General features: G+C 43.3%; 3 protein-coding genes across 4 annotated transcripts; 2 read left to right on the plus strand and 1 right to left on the minus strand.

Annotated features, from left to right (window-relative positions):
- Positions 1 to 4,233: 4,233 nt before the first annotated feature.
- LOC102717347 (glucan endo-1,3-beta-glucosidase 14-like) lies at positions 4,234 to 6,356 on the minus strand. Its single transcript, XM_006655690.3, has 2 exons — positions 5,075 to 6,356; positions 4,234 to 4,641 (listed from the first exon to the last, which is right to left on the minus strand). The coding sequence occupies exons 1-2, from the start codon at positions 6,344 to 6,346 to the stop codon at positions 4,561 to 4,563; spliced, it is 1,353 nt and encodes a 450-aa protein (XP_006655753.2). The 5' UTR covers positions 6,347 to 6,356; the 3' UTR covers positions 4,234 to 4,560.
- A 5,315-nt stretch (positions 6,357 to 11,671) lies between these two features.
- Positions 11,672 to 15,881, plus strand: LOC102717622 (granule-bound starch synthase 1, chloroplastic/amyloplastic). 2 transcript variants are annotated; one of them, XM_040525257.1, is made up of 14 exons: positions 11,672 to 11,759; positions 12,615 to 12,989; positions 13,087 to 13,167; positions 13,257 to 13,355; positions 13,457 to 13,546; positions 13,669 to 13,732; positions 13,808 to 13,908; positions 13,997 to 14,106; positions 14,205 to 14,448; positions 14,540 to 14,716; positions 14,808 to 14,999; positions 15,090 to 15,176; positions 15,305 to 15,433; positions 15,521 to 15,881. In XM_040525257.1, exons 2-14 carry the CDS (start codon positions 12,654 to 12,656, stop codon positions 15,635 to 15,637), a joined length of 1,827 nt encoding a protein of 608 aa, XP_040381191.1. In that variant the 5' UTR covers positions 11,672 to 11,759; positions 12,615 to 12,653; the 3' UTR covers positions 15,638 to 15,881. The 2 variants fall into 2 exon arrangements, with proteins under 2 accessions (XP_040381191.1, XP_006655754.2); XM_006655691.3 differs by having other exon boundaries at positions 11,702 to 11,759; positions 12,603 to 12,989.
- Positions 15,882 to 19,818: 3,937 nt separating this feature from the next.
- LOC102717903 (BTB/POZ domain-containing protein 2-like) lies at positions 19,819 to 20,518 on the plus strand. Its single transcript, XM_006655692.3, has one exon. It carries the CDS (start codon positions 19,937 to 19,939, stop codon positions 20,240 to 20,242), a length of 306 nt encoding a protein of 101 aa, XP_006655755.1. The 5' UTR covers positions 19,819 to 19,936; the 3' UTR covers positions 20,243 to 20,518.
- Positions 20,519 to 27,397: the final 6,879 nt, after the last annotated feature.

Genomic DNA, 27,397 nt, shown 5'->3' on the forward strand with positions numbered 1-27,397 from the left:
CCCTGTCCTACAGTATACAGCAAACCCAAGTGTATCAAAATTGCAGGTGAAAATGTGACATATACCTACCAAAAGGATAGCCAGTATTTTCATAGAAGCTCCTGCTTTTCGGTGGATATATACAGATCAAGGGCATCTTTAATTATATTGTGCATGCAGTGCAGTGTATACATGCATGCTCATGTTATGTATCCCCACCACATCAGACGGAGAAATGATGACATATGTCCTCTAGTGTGCTTTTGCACCAATATTTTTTGTTTGCATCATGTTGATAGCAGCAAGTAATTGTATATGTACTACCTCCTCCCCATTTTTTTTATTATAACATTTGATCATTCGTCTTAATCAAAAATTTAGTATAAATATGAAAAATGATAAGTCATACTTACCATATACTATTATGATAATGTCATAACAAATTTTGAACAGTTAGTAAACTTCGATAATATAACATCTATGTTAAGTATGAGAACAGTGATTTCTGACAAAAATATATGCTTTGATGAACATGTGCATTCCAGACACAGACATCCTCTTATTAATTAGTAGTTGTATTTTAATATTACTCTTGAGCCAAACATATCGATCAGTACGTACGACGAATAATGGCAGTATAGACATCAAATATATATTACTGTTTGGTGACAATATCTAAATCTCCAAGTAGTGATTAGTTTTTGGATACGCCAATGCAAAGAGAGAGACTTACAACACAGCTGCTTTGACTGCCAAATTAGTACGAAGGGCCACAGTACACAGTTTACTCTTTTTTACATACATGAATTGAAGATAGCACATTAGATTCGAAAATGACTAGGCGCCCATCCTTCTTGCCCTACTAAATTAATAATGTGCACCATTTTTTCTTTAACCAATCAATAATAAAATTTCACTTGGAACATTTAGTTAATTAATTTGGATATATAGTATATATATGAAAGGATAGAACTACCTGTATAGGAGACAGGTCAATGATTATTGAAAGCTGCCTGAGTTTGTTTTTTTCCTCTCTAGTGATGCATACGCAAACTGCTAAATTGGTTGTTGAATAGTGTAGTAGTATAATGTCTGAGTGATTAATTAGGACGATGAACCCTTAACTGTAGTACAGTCTAATATTGTTGGAGGCTACAGGGTGCCTGCTGGCCATCTTTCTTTCTTTTACCACCTTTTTCTTCAGAGGGAGTGCCATGCTTGCTGCTACACTATGCACACCAACTCTGGGCTATCACAGGTGGGCCCACTATCTCCTGGCCCATTAAGGTAGAAGCTTGAATTTTAGTAGTTTAATGAAATGTGATGTCCCTTGTCACTATGTCATCCAACAAAGACCTACAATCCGAAATCAACCACACTGCAAAGGCATTCTCCTTAATTACAAAAAAAAACACTGCAAGGACCGATTTTATTCCTTCTCCATTTGTTCTTTCTCCATTATATTATTGGGCAGATTATTGCCATGAATTATTTACTTGACTAAATAGATAAGTTGAATGTTTCGAGAAATAAACTTAATTAGGGACTAGGTTTGCAACTTTCAATAGAAAATCCACCGAAAATCTGTCAAACGTAAGTGCATCACAAACTATAGTGTGATTGCCGGTTAACTAGCATGTAAGAGGAGTTTGGGGAGACTATTGGGCATGGTCTTTGTGGGATGAAGCGTATACCTAACAGCCAATAGGACTCTCGGGCTTCATCGAACGGCAGAAAAAATCGTTATGATATATTTCTCCCTGATTTTGTGTCGACGGTAAAATTTGAAATCCAACAAACCTAATAAACACTTCTTAAAAGTAGTTGAAACATGCGGTACAGTACAAGAAAATTTTCTCTTAAGAAAACAGTAATTTTTGAAAGCTGGATTATCAAACAATCCGATAAATAAAACTGAAAAGAAACATGAATTGCTGCCCCGTAGAGATCGAAAAGAAGTGAGTTGTAGGAAGTTGGCAATTAAGGTAGGCATACACGGTGATGATTCGGAGATCAAGGAGACGTATGCGTGAAAGGTATGCGTGCAGAGACAACAGGGCGACTGGGAAAAAGCAAAAAGTATATTTTCAAACAAATAAAAATTTTACATACATGTTTTAGCGATATAAAAACTAATGCTAAAAAAAATAAACTTCGGTGAAAAAACTATAAAACTGACTATAAATATGAAACTAAAGTTTATAAATATAACTATAAAGAAAAAAAAGATGAGGTACATGTTGTCGACGACCGAGAGTGACGAATTGTTGGGGTGACGGCCGGCCGTCACCGGGGGTAGTAAAACGATGGGCGCCCTGGTGAGGACGGCAGCTTAGGCAGGGACCTTATCGGTGGCTGCCGCGTCGCTGTTGCCCACATAGTCTTTGCTACTTAATTTAATTTTGCTCCAGACCTGACTTGACCCAGATCAGCCTCTAGAAAATCACTGCTCCCTCCCTCTCCTTCCAGTCCTCCATGGTTCGTTCATCACGTTTGCCTTAGCTGCCCTTGTGAAATTCGTGCTTGTTCTGTTTTTTTGTTCTCTCTCTAGTGACAGAGATGTTGTTGTTGGTTAATTAGTGTTACGGAGCGACCGACACGGCCGGGTTAGAGGCGGTGCGTGATTTGGATATTTGGACCGAACCAGGCATAGGCGTGTCAACCGGGCTGAAGCGGACAGGACGGGTGGGTTTGAGGCCGCATGCGTTTCACTAGCGGACGGCCGTTGGTTGGTTGGTTGGTCCCGAAGCGGGCGGAGAAACGTACGTACGCCGAAAAGATACATTGTGTCGGCTTTTTTGCCGCTTTGGCCGGCTGCATGCGAGCGGTGGAGTGGCGCGGATGGTCGATCGCGCGTCGCGTTGCGTACCAACCAACGAGCGTTCGGTGCGGCTCAGGAGAGTGGGAGAGGAGGAGAGAAAAATGAGGGGGCGTTTCGCACGGCTCCGCGACCCGCGAGAGGGCGAGGCGAATGGTTGGTTGTTTCGCGGGTGAGCCATTAGCCAAGGCCGCAACGCGCGATTGGATTCGGTGAGCGCGGGGGCCTGCCGGCCTGGTACAACACACACCGACAGGCCCACCCAATGCTCACGTTCCGTCCGTTGGCCATCCTTTCAAAAGCCTAGCAGAGCGCTTTTGGGTTGACTGTCCAGCCCATCAATACTAATATTTTTTAAGTACTTACAAGAATACATACTAATACTAATAGTATAACCAACTACTAGCCCCAATTCATCTACAGTCAATCTAATAGTCAATTTATATAATAGTTATCTACAAAAACATTAGTAAATGGTCTCATATGTCATACACATACTGTGTCTTGAAGTTCGTCTCTCTTATCACTTTAAAATATGTTTATAGCTGGCTTATAGCCTGCTGTTGTACCTGCTATAATAACTTTATTTTTTAAATTTCCGTGTCTAACGTTTGACCATTCGTTTTATTTGAAAATTCTGCACAAAAACTTAAAAAAATAGTCCCGCATAAAATACTATTCATGTTTTATCATCCAGTAACAATAAAAACATTAATCGCAAAAAAATTTCAAATAAAACGAAGAATCAAAACATCATATCTAAAAACTAAAAAAATAAACTTATTTCGGGACAGAGGCAGTATAGGTTACTCCCAATATGTCCTTTAAGAAACTTCTTTTTACGTCCGTTGGGAGAGTTATACGGAGAGCGGTGAATTCTGCTACCAGCTCCCTGGCCGCTCTCCGCTAAGGCTAAATGAGGGCACCTGCAAAATCACATGTAGCACAACGTCATACAGTGAACATACCTCTACACTGAGATTAGGAGGCTCGGCGCTACAACAACCTAATCTATATCGATAAACACCAAAGCAGTTCAAGAACAGCGAAGATTGTCTGTAGTACTGCTATGCAGTAGCTGCAGTGACATGTGGCCCTGTATTCTATGGGCTCACATGTCAGCCTCTGTTACTGCTGGATCCATGCCCGTTCAAGAAACTCTATCCTCTGCTCCACCTTGGACTTCGCAGAAGAGGTCACAAGGCTAGGGACAATGGCTTCACAACACGATCAGTAGCCCTAAGTTTCTGCATTAGGATTATCTTTAGGTTAAGCATCTCATGTTTAGTAGATTAGATCTATACCCTCATGTTAAGGATAAAAAATAAGAGCAGCAAACTTGCCTTGTGCTAGCTAAGTGTACATGTAATTTTACTAGACAAGCCTTACGTAAGTTATATCCTAAAATATCGTGAGAAAGCTTAGACAAATCTGAGTACACCAACCAAACAAATCCTTTCAGAATTTTGAATTTGAACTAATAGTTTTTTTCTTCAACCGGGTAACCTGCAATCGGTCCCGGCTTCAGAATTCAGAATCATTGATCCACTGTACCATGTATATCATGTATATATGTCTTCCCTACACAGTACTACACAACTACAGATCAACTAAACACGAACCGGAGGACGGCAAAAACAAGAATAATCAATTGAATCAATGGCGTTCTTCAATCTTCTCTTTGTCTGCAAATGGTGCAGATCTATCTCCTCCTCCTCTTCTACTGCTGCACACCTTCACAGTTCAAACTCCATCACTCCAGGTCATGACCAGCACAGGCCAGAAGCCATGGCCAAGAAGACAGTTGCAAACAACAAGCTTTCCCAGCATTGCCACCTCTTCACCTATGAAAAAAAAGGATCATGGAGAAAAGTGAGGAACACAAAGCATTACTTGTAAAGGAGGGCTAGTATAAATCTCATTGCTGTAACAGCAGGCAGCAGCTAGCTTTTGATTGATTCCTAGCTAGTGCCAAGCATGATTAACTACTCACTTGATGAGCAAATCTAGGAGCACAGCATCTTCCACTCTTTTAATTTAAAAACATGATTTATATTTTAGGTGCATAAAAAAAATTTGTTACACAGACTAATTAGACTACACTGATCAAGTGATCAACTGAACTGATGCATCACTGCACAATACTAGTTTACCTTCCTTGCACCAAACTCAAACCCAAACATAATGCAGTGAATCAAGAACCATACTATCACAAAAGTAATTAAACAAGCAATTAATTAAGAATGGCAAAGTGTAATTAGTTATTTGCTTAATCACCTTGTGTGCCGCTGCAGACACTGTGTAGAATCCAGTTCCGGGTCCTGCACCGTCCGCTCCTCCGGGCCCTTCCGCCACGACCAGCCCGCCGGCGCCGCCGCCGGTAGTGCCATTGCCTCTCCCCTTCCAGCTGCCACCGATCGTCGGAGCCTTCACGCCGACGTCGTATGCCGGCGTGCCGTCCGGCTTGAACAGCCCGTAATGCCGCTCGGACGCCGGGCCGGGCTTCATGTCCTCGTTGAACAGCGCGAACACGTACACCTGCAGCGCCTCGCCGGGCGCCGCCGGCGTCCCCTTGCCCTGCGCCACCAGCCGCATCAGGTTGCCGTTGTACCTCGCCGCGTTCTCCGGCGTGGCCCCGGCCTCGTCGTCGTCGCCCTGGGACGGCCACCCGGTCTCCGACACGCGAATCTCCACCGGCTTGCCGTAGTTGGCCCTGCAGATCGCCGCGCGCACCGCGTCCACCTGCGCATGCAGCATGTTGTCGTAGTGCAGCCCCGTGGCCGGGTCGCCGACGCCGGCATTGGCCTCGAACAGCACGTAGTTGAGGTCGACGCGGCCCGGGTCGGCCTTGTAGGCGAAGTAAGGGTAGGCGTTGATGAGGAACGGCGAATTGGTCTTGGCGAGGAAGGCGAGGAGAGGGGTAATGTACGGGAGGAGCTCGCGGCGGAAGGCGGCGGAGGAGGGCGGGAAGGAGGAGGAGAGCACGGCGAGGGAGTGCGCCGTGGTGACGGCCACGCGGGCGGTCAGGTTGCAGGCGGCGAGGGCCGCGTGGAGCGACTGCATGGCCGGGAGGAGCGACCGGAGCATGGTGCTGTCGTTGCCGCTGAGCACCTCGTTGCCGACGGTGATAGCGGTGATGGACGTCGCCGGGATGTGCGGCAGAACATTGGCGCGCACCCACGCGGCGGCGGCGGACGGGTCGGTGGCGAGGCGCGGGACGAGGCGGTCCGGGAGGCCGACGGTGAAGTCGGCGCCGGAGCCGGCGAACGCGCTGAGCACTCGCGCGTCGGCGTCGTACAGCTTCACCCTGGTGGCGTTCAGCGCGCGGAGGAGCAACGCCGCGGCCTGCGGCGGCGGCAAGTTATCAGCAACCTGGCCATAGTTCACCCCTAACGAAGCACCGCCGGCCGCCACCCCGAAAGCCCGTACGACCACGGCGATGGCAAGCAGGAACTGTGCCCGTTCCGCCATGGCAGTGGCTCGCCGTCGCCGGAGCAGTGGACTGGGAGAGCAACAAGTGTTCGCGACAGCGTTGGAGATGGCAGCCATGAAAAGCGCGTGCATGTGGTGGCCGGAACACGCCTGCTTTATAGGAGAATTCGCTGTGCTTCGTCCGGCTTTCGCAACGGCGTCATGTCAGCCGTTGGTAGGGTGGTTCCCTACATCACGACCGTACATTGTTTGATGCTAAAGAAGGGGTAATTGTTTGGCTTTTCTATTAAACGGTATATTTACGACGAAAAAATAATTTATGAATAAAACTTTTATACATGTTTTCTTGGTGATATAAAAGTCAATGTTAAAAGTAAACTATAATAAAAAATTTAAAATTAACTTTAACTTTAAGGATGAAAATTTAAATTTTAGATTATAATCATATAGTGAAGCGAGCAGATGATGGTGAACTACATGTGTCGTCTTTTTTGTCTGATGCACGAACGACGATGCTGGTTTTTGCAGCATGGAGATGGACAACTCGAGCTCGAAAATCAGTCAAAATGGGACAGAGCTTTTCTTTTGATGTAATGTTGGGTTTCCTCCGTTTGGAGATGCACGATACTACTACTACAAATGGACCCAGCAATACGGTCAATCCCAAACGACTGTAGTGAAGACGGTAACGGTGGAGCCCAGACAGCCGTCCGACAAAATTTGTTCCTATGTCTAATGTGACTGTAACCTACTTCCTCAGTAAAAAAAATCAACTCTGGTTTCCGTATCTAACATTTGATCATTCGTCTTATTTAAAATTTTTTTAGAAAATTAGATAAAAATTAGTCACACATAAAGTATTATTCATGATTTATCATATAATAAAAATAAAAATATCAATCGTAAAAAAATTTAAATAAGATGAAGAGTTAAAAATTATAGGTAAAACGTAAAAAATTGATTTATTTTAAGACGGAAGTAGTAAACAGCTAAGCAGTCATACTATAGCTATCCAAATAGTATTCAAGAGGTAAGATTAATTGAGACATTGTTTATTAAACATAAAACATTGGACATTTATTGTAGCAATAACACTGTAATACTTAATCTATATCATTCACTAGGAAATGAATGGATGTGATTCCATGCGGTCATTAACTTAGGTTCCTAGTTATGACTGCATATAATCTCAATCCCCGTCCGACATGTCCAAGAGCTGGATCTGCCACTGACTATTACTGAACAGTATGAACTGAAGTCAGAGTTGGCCTGGATTTGTGGCTAAATTAGTAGTAAGAAGTTGGAACAACATTTGTCTTTGGCATCTGTTCGTTTCTTTCTATGCTTGAGAAGGTTGAGCTTTCATTGGATTCTTTCAGTAGAGTACTGAAGTAATACTAGCTCATTAGAGAAAAATCACCCTAGGACTAGGATGTATTAACTGGTAATCAATCAGAACAAAGGGGGAAAATTCATGTGTTCAAAGTGTAGTATAGTGGTGAAAGAAAGGTACCATTTTGTCGATCCAATAGAATCACCCCTTAGAGCTAAACATCTGCAGCTCTTACTGAACTAGTATTATGAAGATCATGGAAATGCTCTCCTTGCATAACAACCAACTACATAAGTTGTGTCCGACCTGCTGTACGAAGTTCAGAGTTTCAGACACTTTCAGTTACATTTCTGAATCAAGTGCATCACCCTCCATTTCAACTTCAGAACTGCTCACTCCTCTCTGCTGTCATGCATTGTGCCGACTAATCAGAATCAAAACCTGCAATAATAGCCCAGGTCGGCACACAACATCTCTGCAAGAATTGATCGATCCCAATTTGAGCCAGCACTTTAGCTTTTTTCCTGAACTACTTTTCTCTTGCTTGAGGCCAGCTTCTCTTTAAAATACAGTATCCCCCAGCTCTGCCCCTTTTTCTTGCTGCTAGCTGCCCAACGCCCATATGCATTGAGATGGAGATTACTTATCATCAGATTACACTAGAAAAGCAAAGAAGACAAGTGAAGAGAGGATGGATGGCTCAAAAAGAAGGTAAAGTATCTAGCATAGTGGCCAGCTTTAAAGTGGTGCTATGCATTGAGGGCTTTACTTATTTGTGTGGACACTCACTGACCAGAATTTCCTTTTCGTTGCGTCTCAATTATGGACTTGTTTAGTTTCTAAAATTTTTTTCCAAAAACATCACATCGAATCTTCGGACATCTAAATAAAACATTAAATATAGATGAAAAAAAACTAATTACACGGTTATGTGAGAAATCGTGAGACGAATTTTTTTAGACTAATTAGTTCATGATTAGCCATAAGTGCTACAGTAACCAATATGTGCTAATGACAGCATAATTAGGCTCAAGATTCGTCTCGCGGTTTCCAGGCGAGCTGTGAAATTTGTTTTTTCATTCATATCTAAAAACCCCTCTCGACATCCGGTCAAACGTTCGATGTGACATTTCTGACAAAATGTTTTGCCATCTAAACACCCCCTATGTGTACACTGTACACAGAGTATGAAATGGCCGATGCTGCTGCAGCGTAGGGTAATAAAGCTGCTGTGTTAAGATCAAAATGCAGAAGTTACAACCAGTTCAGGGCTTTCAGGGTACACAAGACTGATTCATAGTAGAAGACCATAGTGGTGTAGTAGTGTCACGATGAAGCTGAAGAACTCCCTCTCGTTGGAAATAAAAGTTAGCACAGTGCAAAAGCAAAGAATCTTTTCACACAAAAGAACAGCTACTCATCGTTTTGGCAACCTTTTTATTCTCGTATAAACATATGCTAAAATTTAAATTTTAGGGCAGTTGGTTTTGAGATTTTTCCATAGTAGTTTATTTTACAATATTTACTTTTAGACCTATAGAAACACGTATGTCAAAGTTTCACCTACAAATTATCTTTAATCGTTAATATGTCGTTTCGATTTGCTTATTTTAAGTGAAACGATAATGTTGGACAAAACTTGAGTGAAGGATGCAATGGGCTGTATGGGGTCCAAAAAGAAACAAACTCAAGTAGGTATTGACTTGAGGCCTGGTTTTAACTCAAAGTGCGATGCATTTGGCCCATTTAACAATTGCACAGGCCTAGTTTCAAGTGAAGCCGCGCTTGATTCGGCCTGTTCAAAAGTTTGGACCCCAAAGTCTAGCCCTAGAGCTTCGCTTGGGCGGTTGGTTGGGCCTGTAATAGGGCACAAGGCCGATGTCATTTTTTGATGGAGATGCAGACCATGCTGTCATTTTTTGACAGAGCTTGCCGCGAGCGTGAAGTGAAGGGGCAGAGGTGATGCCGATGTGGGGGCAATGGCGGTAAGCGAGCAAGGCTCCTTGTTGCAGTCCGCGCCGCCGCCGTCGTCTGAGGCATCTCCGGTGACAGTGTAGGTGCCCGTGCTGCTGTCATCTAATGCAACTCCAGTGCCAGCGCCGTCGTCGTCTGATGCAGCTCCGGTGACGACGTAGGAGCCAGCCCCGTCGCTGATAGTGGGCTCCTTTTTTATGCTTACAACTCACATGTCCCACAAGTTGACTCAGTTGGTCAGCGGAATCAAAGATGCCACGTTGGGCAAAACACCTCTGAAAACGTCCAAAGAGTCTATTTGTGATGGTTTTGGTAGTTTGGGGACGGTTTATACCCGGTTTTGTGGTTTATACCCGGTTTTGTGGTTGAGACATGAACTGAGGGAGGTGAAATAGACTTATTCCGGAGACATACATGTTGCATCTTTGCAAACCATGGGCTGATGGCCTGTAGACATCCTTAGAAGCAGATGCATCACCAAATTTCTAGCTTAGATAAATGCTGATCTCCAAGAAAATTAGAAAAAAAAGGAAAGGAAAGGGAAAAAGGAGAAGAAAAAGAAAAAACAAAATGGCAGGTAATTGACACCCCCACGTACAAGTGTAGACATATCACATTGTTTTCGTATCAGCGAAACTGTGGTCTATGTCCTACGGAAGGAATCACCGAATGACGATGATCAGGCAGCAGCAGCAGCAGCACGGAGGCACAGTGCACCACACATTTTTAGAAGATCGTTCGTCGTTGCAGTGCATGTTAACTAACCGATTTAATTTGCTTTGCTCCATCGATGTGTTGTGCTGTCGTTGAGGCGGTGTTAGAGCAGGTACAATAGCAGGTTATAAGTCGGCTATAAACATATTTTAAAGAGATAAGAGAGAAGAGAGGTGGACTACTAATTTATAGCCAGCTGCGTACGGGCTCTAAAACAACATGTGTATATAACATGTGGGACCATATATTGATATTTTGTAGGTAACTATTGTATGAATTGGGTATTAGATTAACTATAGATAAATTGAAACTATTAGTTAACTTGCTCTTAATTAGTAGTAGTTGGCACGCACGCACTGAACGGAGTAGTAAAGTGCAACGTGCCAGGGATCAGCTCTCGGACGGACGGACGTACGTACGCGCGCCAAGGTCTCTTTTGTTTTTGTGTCAGCACGCTGCACGCACGTACATACATACACAAGCAAAGCAGCAGCACCTGCATGAGAAGAAGCTCGCGTGCCACCAACTGGCACCCACTGCGCTGCTTACGTGGGCCCGCGCCTCCGTCCATCGCCACGCACGCGACCGAGCCCATTTTTGTTGCCTAGCTAGTAGATCGATGGTTAGCTGGTCGTCTTTTCGACGGCCTGGAAGAGAAAACAAAACCACGTGTTGACAAACGCAAAATGATTTATAAATATGTTTTGAGTAGTCAAAAAGTATAGAAAATAAATATAATTACAAATAATGTTAATTAAATTCTAAAATTGAGAACCTACATTTTGATTTATAGGCAAAAGTATAGCAAAAGGATGGGTCCGCTACTCGTTGACGGGTCACATTTCGGCGTGCACAACACAAGCAGCAAAACAACCCCAACACCCCCCCGCCCGCACGACAAATCGCTCCCCGCTTCGGAGCGGACGGCACGCGCGCGCGCGCGCGAGGCATCCAACGCAAACGCAAACGCAAAAACGAAGCTGGAAAGCAAAAAAAAAGAAAAGAAAAGAGCCTTCACCACGGCCGCCCGCGCGCGAGGCATGCATCCAAATCCATCACCGTGCGCGTGCATGCACGCAAGCAAGCAAGCCGAACGCCGAAACGGCAGGCAAGGCAAGGCAAACGCGACGCGCGCGGCAGCGGCTCGATCGCTCTCGCTTCTCCCGTTGCCCTGCTCGTCACGGCCACCGGCCATTTGGGCAAAGCGCAACGGGACAAGCAGGATCGGTTGGTCTGGCTTTGGTTTGCTCTGGTCTTTGGCGAGACGCCTCTGACGTGCGGGCCACCGGTGCGTGCCCCGCATGTCATTCACCCATCCATCGACATGGGGTGGGGACCGGGTAATACCCCACCCCCCCCCCCCCGGGCTTCACGCAACGGCGCTACAAATAGCCACCTCCCTCCTTCCTCCTCCTCTCACCACTTCATTCTCCTTCACTTCTCTCTACTCCTCTCCACAACACAAACAACTCCGCAGCACTCCCTCGATCTCATCCACAGCTTCTTCAGGTATACCTACCTTCATCTCGATCTCCTTCTTGTTCATCAGTAATTAATTCAGATCGATCGATGGGTGATCGATCCCTTTGTGGATTAATTGGGAGATCTTGCATTTGCTTCTTTGCAATTGCACGGATGTACGTGTTTTACGTGCGTGCTAGATCTTTCTCTTTTCCTATGTTTTTAGTCATGCTGATGTTATATATGATCTAGATTCTAGATCTTGTGTTTGGGCCTCGTAGAATTATGTTTTGAGGCACTGGAGAAATAACGGATCAAGAGGGTTTCTGTTTTGGTACAAAGTCAAGGGTTGATGTCCACAAATAGTAGAGTCAGAAAGACAACCAATTCTAGTAGTTGAGGCGGTTAAAAGGATAGTATGTTGTTACAGATTTGATGTTCCGGCAATTTATTAAGAACGGTCAAAATAAGTTGTAGAAAAAATGATAATAGATTTTACTAGGGTGAATTTTTATTTGACAGGGTTAAATTTAGTGTCAAGGAATATATTTTCTTAAAATAAATCAGGCTAGTCATCTGTTTGTGACCTTTGCGTATCGAGTGCAGTAGTAGCTGAGGTTATTTGTTCTATTATTTTAATCACAAATAACATTATTTGAATTCTAGACAAAATACGAAGATCTTTGGTTTAATTTGTAAATGTTTTTAAAAATTGTAAACTAATTATACTTTTGTTTAATTTTTGGATTTCAAATTAATACAACTTTAGTTTTAAAAAATATACCCGAATACAACCAGCTTCTCCCAATTAAGATCTTGAATTTATCTCAAATTAAACCATTTCAAATTCTGTTAGGCTCACCCTGCTAGAACCTCACTAATTCAGTGCAGTCATTTCCGCAGCAAAGAGTTTCAGACAGCTGACCGTGCTTGTGCACCACCATGTCGGCTCTCACCACGTCCCAGCTCGCCACCTCGTCCGCCGGCTTCGGCATCGCCGACAGGTCGGCGCCGTCGTCGATGCTCCGCCATGGGTTCCAGGGCCTCAAGCCCCGGAGCCCCGCCGGCGCGGACGGATCCCTCAGCGTGACGACCAGCGCGCGCGCAACTCCCAAGCAGCAGCGGTCGGTGCAGCGCGGCAGCCGGAGGTTCCCCTCCGTCGTCGTCTACGCCACCGGCGCCGGCATGAACGTCGTCTTCGTCGGCGCCGAGATGGCGCCATGGAGCAAGACCGGCGGCCTCGGCGACGTCCTCGGTGGCCTGCCCCCTGCCATGGCTGTAAGCGCAGAAGCTTTCTTGGCCATCGTCTTCTTCAACTGTTCTTGGATCGATCCATGCATGCAATGCGTAACGCTGCGGCTTGTGTTCTTTGCAGGCAAATGGCCACAGGGTCATGGTGATCTCTCCTCGCTACGACCAATACAAGGACGCCTGGGACACCAGCGTTGTGGCTGAGGTGACAAGATCACAAGAGTAGCATGAGATGATTTATCACATTTCGCAAGGTTTTTTTTAACCTAACTTTTGTGGTGCAATCAAATGCAGATCAAGGTTGCAGACAGGTACGAGAGGGTGAGGTTTTTCCACTGCTACAAGCGTGGAGTTGACCGTGTGTTCATTGACCATCCGTCGTTCCTCGAGAAGGTGGAGTCATCAAAAGTTCCCATCTTTTTAAAAAAAACTGAGTCAAGACAGTGCATTTAGCAGTTGCATTGAGCTTAATTTGAATTGGTGATTGATTTCAGGTTTGGGGAAAGACCGGTGAGAAGATCTACGGACCTGACACTGGAATTGATTACAAGGACAATCAGCTGCGTTTCAGCCTTCTTTGCCAGGTCAGTGATCTTCTACCTGATGATTGGATTAAGCATTTAAGCATCACCAATTTACCATCCTATGTACGATTCAATACTAATTCTTGCAAGATGTTACTGTGAATGCATGGATGCCATTGCAGGCAGCACTCGAGGCTCCTAGGATCCTAAACCTCAACAACAACCCATACTTCTCCGGGACTTATGGTGAGTAGTAACCATACTGCCATTGATCTCAGGATCATGATCAGACTAATTCCTTTCCGTTGGTACTGACAACAGGTGAGGATGTTGTGTTCGTCTGCAACGACTGGCACACTGGCCCCCTGCCGAGCTACCTGAAGAACAACTACCAGCCCAATGGCATCTACAGGAATGCAAAGGTTTTTTATTTTTGGATTGCTTGTTCTTGTCATGCTATCACTCTTCACTGCATTTTGTTCAGAAACTGACTGTTTGAAGCTTCACTAGGTTGCTTTCTGCATCCACAACATCTCCTACCAGGGCCGTTTCGCTTTCGAGGACTTCCCTGAGCTGAACCTCTCCGAGAGGTTCAGGTCATCCTTCGATTTCATCGACGGGTGTGCTAAGAAACTGATTAAGAGTGTCGGATTTGGCATTGCCTCCATTCAGATTGAGGTGATAGCAAACAAGCAATGCTGAATCTGGATGATTTCAGGTATGACAAGCCAGTGGAGGGCCGGAAGATCAACTGGATGAAGGCTGGAATCCTGGAATCCGACAGGGTCCTCACCGTCAGTCCGTACTACGCCGAGGAGCTCATCTCCGGCATTGCCAGGGGCTGCGAGCTCGACAACATCATGCGCCTGACCGGCATCACCGGCATCGTCAACGGCATGGACGTCAGCGAGTGGGATCCTAGCAAGGACAAGTACATCACCGTCAAGTACGACGCAACCACGGTGAGCACGCACAGTTGATCTCTGTGAAAAAAAAAGCTCATCTTTTACCTGATCGATACTGACAAGGCGAGAAATGCGTCGCATTTTTCAGGCCATCGAGGCGAAGGCGCTGAACAAGGAGGCGTTGCAGGCGGAGGTGGGGCTTCCGGTCGACCGGAAAATCCCCCTGATCGCGTTCATCGGCAGGCTGGAGGAGCAGAAGGGCCCCGACGTCATGGCCGCCGCCATCCCGGAGCTCATGAAGGAGAACGTCCAGATCGTTCTTCTGGTAACGCATCCTATACAAGATTCAGAATTCAGAATCCAGTCTCCAAATGAAGGTTGATACATCGATCGGCGTGGGCATCTGATCTGTGCAGGGTACCGGCAAGAAGAAGTTCGAGAAGTTGCTCAAGAGCGCGGAGGAGAAGTACCCGAGCAAGGTGAGAGCCGTGGTGAAGTTCAACGCGCCGCTGGCTCACCACATCATGGCCGGAGCCGACATACTCGCCGTCACCAGCCGCTTCGAGCCCTGCGGCCTCATCCAGCTCCAGGGGATGAGATACGGAACGGTACGCCATTCCTCCATCTCCATCTCTCCATCAGTTCTTCAGTTCGTCAGCTTCCTCAAATTAACATACGCATGATTCATGCTACTTCAGCCGTGTGCTTGCGCCTCCACCGGCGGGCTCGTCGACACGGTCATCGAAGGCAAGACCGGATTCCACATGGGCCGTCTCAGCGTCGACGTAAGCCGGCCTACTTGAATCATCCATCATTCCATGCTCACATTAGCTGCAATTACTGCATGGTGTTGTGTTAGCTGTTGCTAATTAAGTTGTTGGTGCTGTGATTTGCTTGCTTTGCTGCCTGGCAGTGCAAGGTGGTGGAGCCAAGTGACGTTCAGAAGGTGGCGACCACCCTGAAGCGCGCCATCAACGTCGTCGGCACGCCGGCGTACGACGAGATGGTCAGGAACTGCATGAACCAGGACCTCTCCTGGAAGGTACGTACGAACGAAACAAACAACTCCATCGATCGCACACACGTCAAAAGTTCAGAAGTGATTTCATCTGTTTGCAATGGGTTTCAGGGGCCTGCAAGGAACTGGGAGAACGTGCTCCTGGGCCTGGGCGTCGCCGGGAGCCAGCCGGGGGTCGAAGGCGAGGAGATCGCGCCGCTCGCCAAGGAGAACGTGGCTGCTCCTTGAAGAAGAACAAACCTGCAGCATATGCAGCACAAGTACATGGATGGATCGATGAAAACGACGACGAGCCAGTCGTTTGTTGTAGTGAAAATGATAGCTACATAATATATATGTATAGCCATTATAGGCTAATAAGCTTGATGCTGTACTCCTGTGGGTGCGCATAAGTATATATTGGACCCTGAATTTGTGTGTGGGCATGTAACCAATAATAATTAAGTAATAATAAAGGGTTTATTATTATACATCTTATGGTTGTTTTTCTAGATCGATGATGATATATATGTTGCTATAGCTGTTAAAATAGATTTTTTTTATTTTTTAAACTTTTTAATAAATAATTTTATTACTAAACCTTCGGGAAAAATATTTCCACCCTATGAACCTTTTGGTTATACCATCAACATTGGCATGACGAAACGGCTTACCACATCATTGTCGATGGCATGGCAGCTACTGACATTGTCCGTGGAGACTGTCACGCCATGTCATGTCGACCAGGCGGCGTGGCAGACCACTAGCCAAAAGATTGTCTCAAAAAAATGTTACCCAGTGGTTTAGTAATAAAATTACTTGCTAAAATGGTTTATTTAATAAAAGATTTCGTTAAAATATCCTGTTTGTGTGTTTTGAGGTTTGTGGCTACGGTTGATCAGATGGCACTGTCATTTACTAGTGCTCCATTATATTGATCGTCCGTCTACGTCAGGTTCAGGCAGGACATCAGCTGGTACCAGTCCAGTTGGTGCTGCTTGTGGCCTCGGAAGTAACAAGGTGAAGCATATCATCCATTGGTGGATACCAGTCACCTCAAGATTTAGATACGGAATCATACTTGGCTTTCTTGCTTCCAGGCCTTCTTGGAAAATGGAAGGAATTTTGTCGGAATAGGTTATTTGTGGTAGAAAATATTATGTAAACAGGGAATCCCATGTTCCAAGCACGGCCGACTGATACTGATATTTTTTACAACTAAGAATATCAATTATGTCTTTTTTTTTAACACATGCATGAATTTTTACAACTAAGCATATCAATTATGTCTTTTTTGGAACACATGCATGATTTTTTACAAGTAAGCATATCAATTTTAGCATGAAAATTTTACGATATTAAAATGTACTACCTCTGTCCCCCGAAATAAGATCGTTTTTCAGTTTTTTAATACAATGTTTTGACTCTTCATCTTATTTGAAATTTTTTTGCGACTAATATTTTTATTCTTACTAGATGATAAAACATGAATAATACTTTGTATGTGACTAATTTTTTAAAGATTTTTTATAATTTTTCAAATAAGACGAATGGTCAAAGGTTGGACACGGGAAAATAAAAAATAAATTTATTATGCGACGGAGGTGGTACCAAATTAAATTTTAATACCAAAGAGTATATAAACATATATACCTGAAGTTACCACGTTTTTACACTAGAAAATATAATAACTCAAGGTAACATTTCAAGAATGGTAATAAAAAAAAGCTAATTTTAGCATAGGGGTCGAAACAGGGTTTAAGTCTAATGTGTTATTTTTGTTAAACCATATATCCCCTCTATCCCCAAGGGCAACTTCTAGCATCTCATAGAGAACTTAAGGAGAAAAAGGACAAAAATATCCCTCGTTAATAGGAATGTGGTATCAATGAACGAGTAGAGCCGCATTCGTTTTGAGTGTGGTAAGTTAACTTAGCCTGGCACAGAAAACGTAATAACAGATTAGTACATGATTAATTAATTATTAATTATTAAAAAATAAAATAGATTAATATGATTTTCTAAAACAACTTTTCTATAGAGAATTTTTGCAAAAAATATGATGTCTAGCCGTTCGGAAAACGTGCGCACGGAAAACGAGGGAGATAAGTTATCTTATAAGGGGAAGAGCGCGGCCCAGTATATGAATTGATTTAATTTTGAGACAAAGTTTGAATGCCAAAATTTTGGTTTAATCATAGAACCGTGAATGAGTTGTACACCGAGAGATTTGATCCGCCTTTGTGGTCCGGGCCGGCCGAGTCAAGAAGAGAGGGACCATACAAACTTTAGGGTCATGGTCACTACTTGACCAAACCAACGGCCATGGAAGCTTGGCTTGCAAATGCAAATCTATTCCATGGCCAACTTGGAGGCTCTCAATAATCTCCTTCACCCGTTGCGATCCACACATCGTGCCAGTCGGAGTCACTAATAAAGATGGACAATAATTAGCGAATTATATACTGTTCCTTGACACTGCCTTTTGCTGAAATTAAGCTGTCTTCCGGACTAATCACCTCCATCTAAACACACTTATTATAAAGTTCAAAAAGGAAAAAAAAAGGAAAATGTGTTGTGTGTAGTAGCACATACTAAACGTGACAGGCATCTGGCCCTGTTTTGCACTGGAAGCAGGGGAAACTCTTTTATTAAGGTTTTGCTCGAAAATCTATGCTCGGAACCCATCCCTCGACAAGGAACACAGAGCAGTAGATTAGCACACGATTAATTAAGTATCATGTTAAAAGCTTAAAATGGGTTAATATGATTTTTAAAAATATTTTTCTATTAAATTCTTTTCTTAAAAGAACACAATGTTAAGCAATCTAGGAAGCGTGTGCCCGAAGAACTAGAGAGCAGAAGTTTGAGCAGCGTTCAGCAACCTGTTTTCCCAAATTCTTCTTTCTCCTTCTCGCACGCACACTTTTCAAACTGCTAAACGGTATGTTTTTTATAAAATAATTATATAAGAAAGTTGCTTTAAATATGAGTAAATTGTACTTTGGATCATACTTTACTATCCATATTTTTTACCACCCTTAAACCTATCATTTTACTTTGGACCGGGTAAATGCTATTGTTGTGGTTTGGACAATCTCAGACGATTTTTTTTCCAAGTACACATCAATGACTTCAAACACATCAGCTTCGATATACTGGTCCATATATTTGCTGAAATGAAAGTTAGATATGGCGAGAAAAGCTATTTAGTATGGTCCAAAAAGTTACCATGGAAATTTTACCTAATACAAACTTAAAAGATATGTTTTGAGATGGTTGGTGAAACTTAGGTAATAAAGGTGACCCAAAGTACAATTAACTCTTAGAAGTTATATTAATTTATTATTAAAGTTTTTAAAGCTACTTTCTCCTGTTTCATAATTTTTGTCACTTTGGAAAATACTGACCAGACTTTTAAAACATTAACTATTAATAACTTTAAAGGTATTTAGTTGGAGAAAACTAGAACAACACGTATACCTAAGTATTAAAAACATACTTTTAATAAGGTAAACATTTATTTATTTTATATATTTTCTTATAAAATTATAGTTGAATATAGATTTTGAGGGCCGTATCATTATTCAAAATGACATGAATCCTAGAATTTGAGGGAGTAATAATTAATTAATCACATGATAACTTGTCGCTCTATTTTGCGTACGTGGAGGGCACCAAAGATTTTGGTTCAAACGCGGCCTAAATCTTTGATGATGTCTTTTTTTATTATATGCTATCCAAATAGAAAAAAAATGTTTTTTAATAAATAGATTAACGTGTGATATACTACTATATAATTAAAGATGAAATTTGATATTTATAAATAGTAGTAAAATAAATATTACTATAAATATGTTCATACTACTCAGAATTAATTTTATAGTGATTGAATTCATAATATTTATGGAATAGTAATATACTACATTAATCTATACTAACAACCTCTCGAAAGGAAGCAGCCTCCCCAGCACCCTGTCCTGGCAAAAGGACATGCAGAGATTGGTGAATGGTGTCATGGATGACGAGAGGAGGCTCACGGGAGCCATGCATATGATTGTCTCACGCTGCTGCTGTTGCATCCGTCGTACCTGGTCCATGCGCTGCTGCATCGTCATGCATCCCCATCCACAAAACCCCTTCAAAACGCAGCTTCCTTTCCCGTTTAAATTTTTAAACTTATTTCAATATATTTTTTCATCCCCAGCTTCTATTTTATTTTATTTATAAATCGTTAAAAATATATATATATAAATTTTATTTATAGATTATTTTTTGTCCGTAAATATGTATGTCGTTTGCAAATACGTGTAGGAATCGGAAACGAGTAATCCGAGTACGGGAGGTTGCGACGGCAGCACGTACGCTTGGGTTCAATTCGCCGCCTATAAAGATTAGCGTGTCAGCTGCGCCGCGCGAGACGAGACGAGACGACGCCTCTACGCCACGCCACGCGACGCGACCTTACCCAACGCACGCGGGCGCGGCGACAGATCGCGGCGGCGAGACGAGCTCTCGCACCCGCTCCTCCTCCTGCTGCCGCCGTGCATGGAGAGGATCATCGCCATGTCCGTGGTGGGCGCGGGGCCCGGGAACGTGTTCGGCCCGGGCATGAGCGCCGGCGCGCTGGAGAGCTTCGTCCACCGCCGGCAACCAGGCGCCGGCAACAAGGCGGCGTCGGCGGCGGCGGCCGAAGGGACAGGCCGCGGCAAGAGCCCTCCGTCGTCGGAGGCACGCGCGGCGCCGGCAGAGGCGAAATCTGCGGCGGCGAAGGGCGGTGGCGCCGGCGCGCGGTTCGATCCGGCGCTGGACCTGGATGGGCTCTACTGCTTCGAGACCATCTCCCCCCATTGACATGCTCTGCTCTGCCTGCTTCTTGTTCTTCTTCCCCCCTCTCTTGTTTGATTCTGTCATTTTTAGCGATATTAATTTTCTCTCTGTTAGGTTGTGTGATCTTTAGAGATTAAGCAACATGCTTCGATTTGTTAATTGCACTAGGATGTAATCGCCCTACTGAAATCCAACGAATTCGGTATCCGAGTGTGTCTCTTCTTTCGATTTTCATTTTTTTCCCCCGCGAAGGGTGTCGGTCAAGCTATCGATGTGATGCCAACACCAGTCATAAGTCAAATTTTAATTTTTTAACCATAAATTTAAAGTTAATTTTAAGTTTTTTTGTCTAATTTTATTTTTCAACATTGCCTAATGCTTTTAAATCGATAAAAATACGTATATAAATTTATATTCAGAAAGTATTTTTCGTTTGTAAAATATATTATTTGTCTTATTTTTTCTAAAACACCTAAACAGTCACCGTCGATCTTTCGGTGACAAGCGTACACCCAACGCAATTAAGGGCTGCATGCCTGGGTATGTTGCACATGTTAAACCTTGCCAAAAAATATCACAAAGGCTTATATTTGGCAACGAACCAAAAGCAGAAGGCAGGCACTCTTTTTCCGGAAAAAGGCTGCTTTTAAAAACACAGATGCACCACGTCTTTTGGAACGCCGAAAACAAAAGGTAAGGACGAAATGCACCTTTGACAATATTTTAGATATGCACAACACATGTGGTGATGTGAGATTCGCTAAATATTAGTTATAAAATTTACCAAACATGAAATTTGCTAAAATATATTCTCTCCGTTCCATATTATAAGACTTTCTATACACATATATAAAATATATACATTGACATATGGATAAATGTAAATAAATCCAAAAGGTCACAAATGAAATACTAACCACTTCAAAAAAATATTTTTAAAAAGACATGCTTAGCACGGTATGCCGAAGAAAACATACCGCAAACACAGTCACAACCTCACAATAGGACTTCAAAAACTCGTTTAATCAAAGCCCAGGAAGCATTATGAGCCCACCACGAGAGAAACCCAAACAGAAGATGGGCCAGCTGATTTTTCATCATCTCGTAGCATCACAAATCACAATCAAAGGCAATGTTTGGATTAAATCAACTCAGAGTCCGACACGATTTGGACGTTCACCAGTGCGTGCATGGTACCGAATCGGACATGCCATGGCAGTCCGAGTCTGCACAAGCCCAAAGTGGCCAACCCACCCTATAAATTCATCACCGAGAATTACCCAAGAACCAAACCGGAACACACTGTTTTTTCCATCGACGAGAAGCTCAGAAGATTACTCATACCCATGGCCATGGAGAGGTTCTTGGTATCGCTGGTCTTCTGCGAGATGCCAGGCATCGACGTCGTCGACTTCGCCGGCACGTCGGTGACCGCCGCCGTGAAGGCCTCCACCGCCGGCCGGGCCGAGGCGCCGCCGGCGGAGGCTAAGAAGGAGGACGGCGGCAGGAAGGAGCGCTTCTCCGGCGAGGCTGCGTACGAGCCGGCGTTCGATGGCCTCAACTGCTTCGAGACCATCGTGATGCGCCGCTGATCACCCGGCAATCTACTGGCAATTAAATACTACTAATGTTGTTTCGTTTGATTATTGTACAAATACGAACGCTTCTTTGAGCAAATAGTTATAGATCATCACCATGATTTCACGGAGATCTTTATGGATGATCGTTACTGAAGCATAAATTTTACTGAATTCGACCAGGAAGGATTTTAAAGTCATATTTCTTTTCTCGTTTTCGCGTTGTTGTTTGCTGTAATTCACCGCCAGGCCTTCGACTTCGAGGCTTCGAGGAACAAACAACTGAACAGTACAAAACGTTTTCTAATGTTTTTTTTCTTCGTCTGGTTGCCCACGTTGGAAACACGTCAGTTGAACGGAGAAAACAAAAGTACAAAACTACCGTCTCTGCATGCATGCGAAAGGTTCATTTCAGGTGCGCGGCGAAATCTGACCACTTGACTCCGTATCACTCTTTTTCGATCGGAAACAATTACATAACTGGTCCTACTTTATATAGTCTAATTACAAATTTAGTCTTGTTTTTTTCAGTTTATAGATTTAGTCCCATTTTTTAAAATTAAAGCTCTCATTTAATTCTACTATTAACAAACTATGAGTAGTGTAAATAGAAAATAGAGAAAAAAAACACGTGAAATGACAGCAATATCCCAGTCTACTGTAAGCATATATGCACTCCTCTCTCCCGGTTAGAAGCTAAGGTTAATTGGTCAGGCGGGCAGCGAGCAGGACGGGCGGTGAGCAGGCCAGGCGAGGGAGCGGCGCGGGCAGGCGCGCGGCGACACGGCGGCGCTCGCGGCGGCAAGGACTCGCGCGGCGGTGCGGCGGCCAGGGCGCTCGCGGCGGCAAGGGCGTGCGCGGCCAGGCGCGCAGCAGCGCGGCGGCCAGGGCCCGCGGCGGCGGGGCGCGCGCAGCGGCGGGCTGGCCTAGCAGGCAGCGGCGGCCGGCGCGTGGCGGCGTGGTGGCCAGCATTCTTTCCGTGTGTTTGGCAACATTCTTTCCTGTATTCTTTCCTGGATAGTTGCAACCGATGCTTCTGGAGAATCAAAGGGCTATGGCTTTGTTCGGTTTGACCGGGATGAGGCAGCTCAAGCTGCTATTGATAAACTCAACATGCTTATGAATGACAACATTAAAATTTGTTCAAATTTTAATTGAATGTATTTTAAATTTTAGTCAAATTTATCAAACTTCACTTAAATATCAATCAAAACCGACTCAAATCTGTTAAATACAAGTTAAGTATTACAAATATTTATTAAAGTATACACATGTGTAAAAACAGAGCTAAATATATAAATAATACTTACAAAACATGATCAAATGTGTAAGGGCAAAGACGTCCAATATTTCCTCACTTAACACCGTTAACCTAACTTAACGGAGTAGGACCAAACATGAGGTTCATTTTTAAAAAGCAGGGCTAAATCTGCAAAGCGAAAAAAACGAGGCTAAATCCGCAATTAGACTCTGAAGTATGGCCAGCTATGTAATTGCCCCTTTCATCAAAATAATCTATCCACTGCAAGGATGCGAGCTGCAAAGAATAGTCGTAAATTTGTACCTTAAACTTATTGACTTTTAAGTTTATGTTTGTCTGATCATTCTATTAAAAACGTTTGTATAATTATTAATTATTATTTTTGATTTGATTTATTATATTAAATTTTATGTATGGCTCATAGTTTTATATATTTGGACGATAAATTCGATTTAGATAAACGATCAGAAGTAGATTAAAAAATAATGGTCTCAAATTAGAAAACGGGTAGAGTACGGCGTAATATGCATTGGGAAGGACATGACGCGCCTGCGCCGATGTGCTTCTCTAGGTCCAATTTTCTCTCGTGAATTAACGGGAAAGTATTTTGATCCGGGACATCCTCTTTATTCTTTCTTTAATCAAGCTACAATAAGTTCTCAAAATAATTAATGATGTTGCGGCTTTTAAATAATGGAATTCATTACGACATATAAAAACAATTAATTACGAAATCATAGCTTGATTAAAGAAAGAAAACTAATCTGAATATTGACATAAAGACGAAGATAGCCATATCGCTAAACTATGGTTGACAAGAATCTACGTAACCATTGTTTTTAAGTGACTTGCAAGTTGTGTATAGTTCTTATCTTAAACCAGTAAACATAATCCAAAATCAATGATCGACCATTGATCTTATCAAATTTCACTTACATCACCGTTAATGATTTACATCAAACCAAATCAGAAGATAACTCTACAGAGTGACTGAGGCCCCATTCGGTAAGGGAGGGAGTAAGTTAACTTACCCGGTGCAAAAAAAACACAGTAATAGATTAGTATATTAATTAATTATTAATTATTTAAAAATATAAAATAGATAAATATAATTTTTAAAACAACTTTTCTATAAAAATCTTTTATAAAAAATACACCGTTTAGTAGTTCAAGAAACGTGCGTGTGAAAAATGAAGAGGTTAAGTTAACTTACCGGGGGATGAATGTGGCCTGAGCTACAAATTAATTGTCCACGTAGATCTTTGCCACCACCATAGCAGCCATCGAAGCCGATCTAGCCGACAAACCGCACCCGGTCGTCGTACCCGTCTTTGCAAAATTTTAAGTCCAATTGTTTACAACAAATTCATTTCACATATCGAGACATAAAAAAGGGGGCAAATTCAGCTCGACACTAGAATAGCTGAATTTGTCTTTCCCCCCTCAAAAGTGCAGAATGATTTTTGAACTTGATTTTTATAGACTGATAAATGTCACTATACTCTTGTTCTGATTTTTTTTCTTTAAAAGAAAATCACAACCGGTTACATTGAATTTTGGAGGGAAATGTAATTCAGAGAATATTGTCTCGAGAGATTAAAATCCGTTTATTTTCTGAATGAATGAACTGGCCAGTGTTAATTACTCGCTGATTACTGAAACGCAAACGTCCAGATGGTGAGGCGAGTGCAGCAAGCATCCTGGCTGGAGGATGCATGTGGAGGAGAAATAGCACAAAGAGAAAAAGAGGCAGCACGGACAGGAGGAGTGCGCAGTGCATGCTTCAGTTCAGGCTGCTTTCAGTTTGAAAAATTTTGCAGAAGAGATGTTATACTGACATGTACGGTTTGAAGTATTAAATATAGTCTAATTACAAAATAAATTTTAAATTTCGTTTGAAAACTACGAGACGAATCTTTTAAGTCTAATTAATCCGTTATTAACACATGTTGGCTACTGTAATACTTATTGCTAATCATATATTAATTAGGCTCAAAAGATTCGTCCCACGATTTTTTCGTTTTAATGTTTATGTATATTTAATATTTTATTTATATGTTTAAAGATTTGATATAATATTTTTGAAAACTAAACGGGGCTTCGGACAATCAGACTGCCTCTGGAGGCGGCCGTGTCCCGCAGTGGTCGGCCACCACGATTCGTTCATGCATTGGAAACATAACTTCGTTTGCATTATCGGGGAGGTTAACTTGGGGAGGTTAACTTCGGCTTTCGCCCAAGGCGGCAGGTAGATCCTGCATCCTCATCCAAAAGGCAAACAGGTTCATGGTGTTCAGCTACATTCGCCTTAGCTCCTGAGATCGTGTTTCTTTTGATGATACCAGATAAAAGCTTATCTGATATTATAACTATTTAATACTTATGATGTACAATATTAAGAATATGGTGTAGAAAGTTAATATGATGAACTATATTTTATAAATTATTTAAAAATGTGCACCATTTATTAGTTCGAAAAATATATAAAAACTGAAAAAACACTAAAAATAATTTAAATAGAAAAGCACATCCTATGCGTTAACTTCTTCATCATGACAGGATCATAGGAGTAAGTTGGGTTGCCCCCTTGAGAGCGAGGCATGACTAGCTGATTAGACATCCATCAAGTGGCAAATTGTTGTTTACCGCAGGCAAAGGGACAGGGCAGTTTGCATCAGTCCCGGCGATGGTTCATGGATGTCCCCGGGAGTGCTGGACAAACGACGTGCAGACACGTTAGTACTAGCATTACTACTTTTCAAAGGAAGAATTAACGACCGGGGGTGCAAAGAGCAATAATAACAGAAAATTTGAAAGGGCCAAATCGAAAGCATAATGTTGGAGATAAGCATGAGCGAGAGTGTGGCGTTTGTGTCATCCTCCACCGGCTACTTCCTGCTTTATCAAACCCCGTCGTCGAGTCAAAATGGAGCAGCCGCCCGAGTCAAAGAGGCAAACGAGAATATGTACATGCACGGCCGGCTTTGAGCTTTTGACCCGTCCAGGCACAGCTCTCCTCTGACCGTCCGGCGGCCGACCAGAACGTTCATGTTCATCCACTTGCCACTGAACTGCCCTGCCCTGACTTTTCGTTGATCCGTAAAACGAATCTGCCTAACCTACCGGAGCCAAGCTTCTCCATCTGGAGAAGCGTAGCGCGACGTAAGGTTCGGTAGAAAGAGCAGCGCACCAGCCTCTCTGCCTGCACCGTGTTATATCCTACACCCTCCTCCGTCCCAAAATAAATAAATTCCTGAGTTTTTAATTAAATTTTTTACTCTTAGTCTTATTTAAAAAAATATATAATTAATATTTTCATTGTTATTATATGATAAGACATGAATATAATTTACATGTGATTAATTTTTTAATAAATTTTTTAAATAAGACGGATGGTCAAACGCTCCCTAGACAAAACTTAGGAATATGTTTTTTTAAACGGAGTAGTACACGAGGACGGATGAATGCAACGTGAACGGTACAAACCACCTGCCAAATCGGCGAATCTCGCACGCACTCACCCGAGTACGCGCTGCCGTTTGTGCCTACCCTGCCACCCACCGACGCCGAACCCGCAGCGGGGCGCGGCATATCATTCACGGGAGAAAAGAAGAAACATTCGGCCGCGCGATCGGTGCGGGGCTGTCCGCCAAAGTACCAAACAACCGCGCGCCGAGCGGACCAAACCAACCGATCCACCCCACAAGTGTGGTCGCCTCTGCTACTCCTCGCCCCCACCCCCGCACTCCCCCATCGCCGCTCGCCACGTCTCGCCGACGAAGCGGCAACCGAACCCAGCTCCCCCTATCCTTTCTCTTCGTTGGAACCAGCTTGACCCCGACCGCGTCACCGCCGTTCCCCACGAGCGTGCTGGGCCGCGCCTACAGATAGCGATGGACGAAAAATTCCGTTGTTTTTCATTATAATGTTTTCTTAAATGGTTAAATGATATATATATATACTTGTAAAATTCCCATAATAATATTGTATTATAATAAAATTTATAAAAATAATAAATAATAAATTTATGATATTACAATAATACTTTTTAAAGGAGAATACATATGCATCGTCGGTTTTATATTTAAACTAAATATTTAGTAAATTATCGATGATAACAAATTTATAAATTTAACTAAATCTTGGCCTACCTCGAGCAAGCACAATTGACTTCCGGCCGATCTGAGCTGCGCTACCTATTCCGACCGTTTTGCACGACTTGTGCCAGCCCGTGGCCGGGACTGGGTCCGATTTGGCGCGTCCGTGAACTTTCCAGCCGCGTCTCCACCTCCGCGTTTCCTTCCACCCGCCTTCGATCTCCTCCTCGTCCCCAACTCTACA

Source organism: Oryza brachyantha, chromosome 6, assembly GCF_000231095.2.
Source record: "Oryza brachyantha chromosome 6, ObraRS2, whole genome shotgun sequence".
Lineage (NCBI taxonomy): Eukaryota > Viridiplantae > Streptophyta > Magnoliopsida > Poales > Poaceae > Oryza > Oryza brachyantha.

What these genes read in the sequence shown, in the direction of transcription:
- LOC102717347 (XM_006655690.3), bottom strand. Translation starts at nt 6,346, where the DNA reads ATGGCTGCCATCTCCAACGCTGTCGCGAACACTTGTTGCTCTCCCAGT. An exon ending in TGTCTGCAGCGGCACACAAG is followed by an intron (nt 4,642 to 5,074) that starts GTGATTAAGCAA and finishes TTTTTTTCATAG; the next exon opens with GTGAAGAGGTGGCAATGCTG.
- LOC102717622 (XM_040525257.1), top strand. Translation starts at nt 12,654, where the DNA reads ATGTCGGCTCTCACCACGTCCCAGCTCGCCACCTCGTCCGCCGGCTTC. An exon ending in GCATCTACAGGAATGCAAAG is followed by an intron (nt 13,909 to 13,996) that starts GTTTTTTATTTT and finishes AAGCTTCACTAG; the next exon opens with GTTGCTTTCTGCATCCACAA. An exon ending in TCCTTCGATTTCATCGACGG is followed by an intron (nt 14,107 to 14,204) that starts GTGTGCTAAGAA and finishes GGATGATTTCAG; the next exon opens with GTATGACAAGCCAGTGGAGG.
- LOC102717903 (XM_006655692.3), top strand. Translation starts at nt 19,937, where the DNA reads ATGGAGAGGATCATCGCCATGTCCGTGGTGGGCGCGGGGCCCGGGAAC.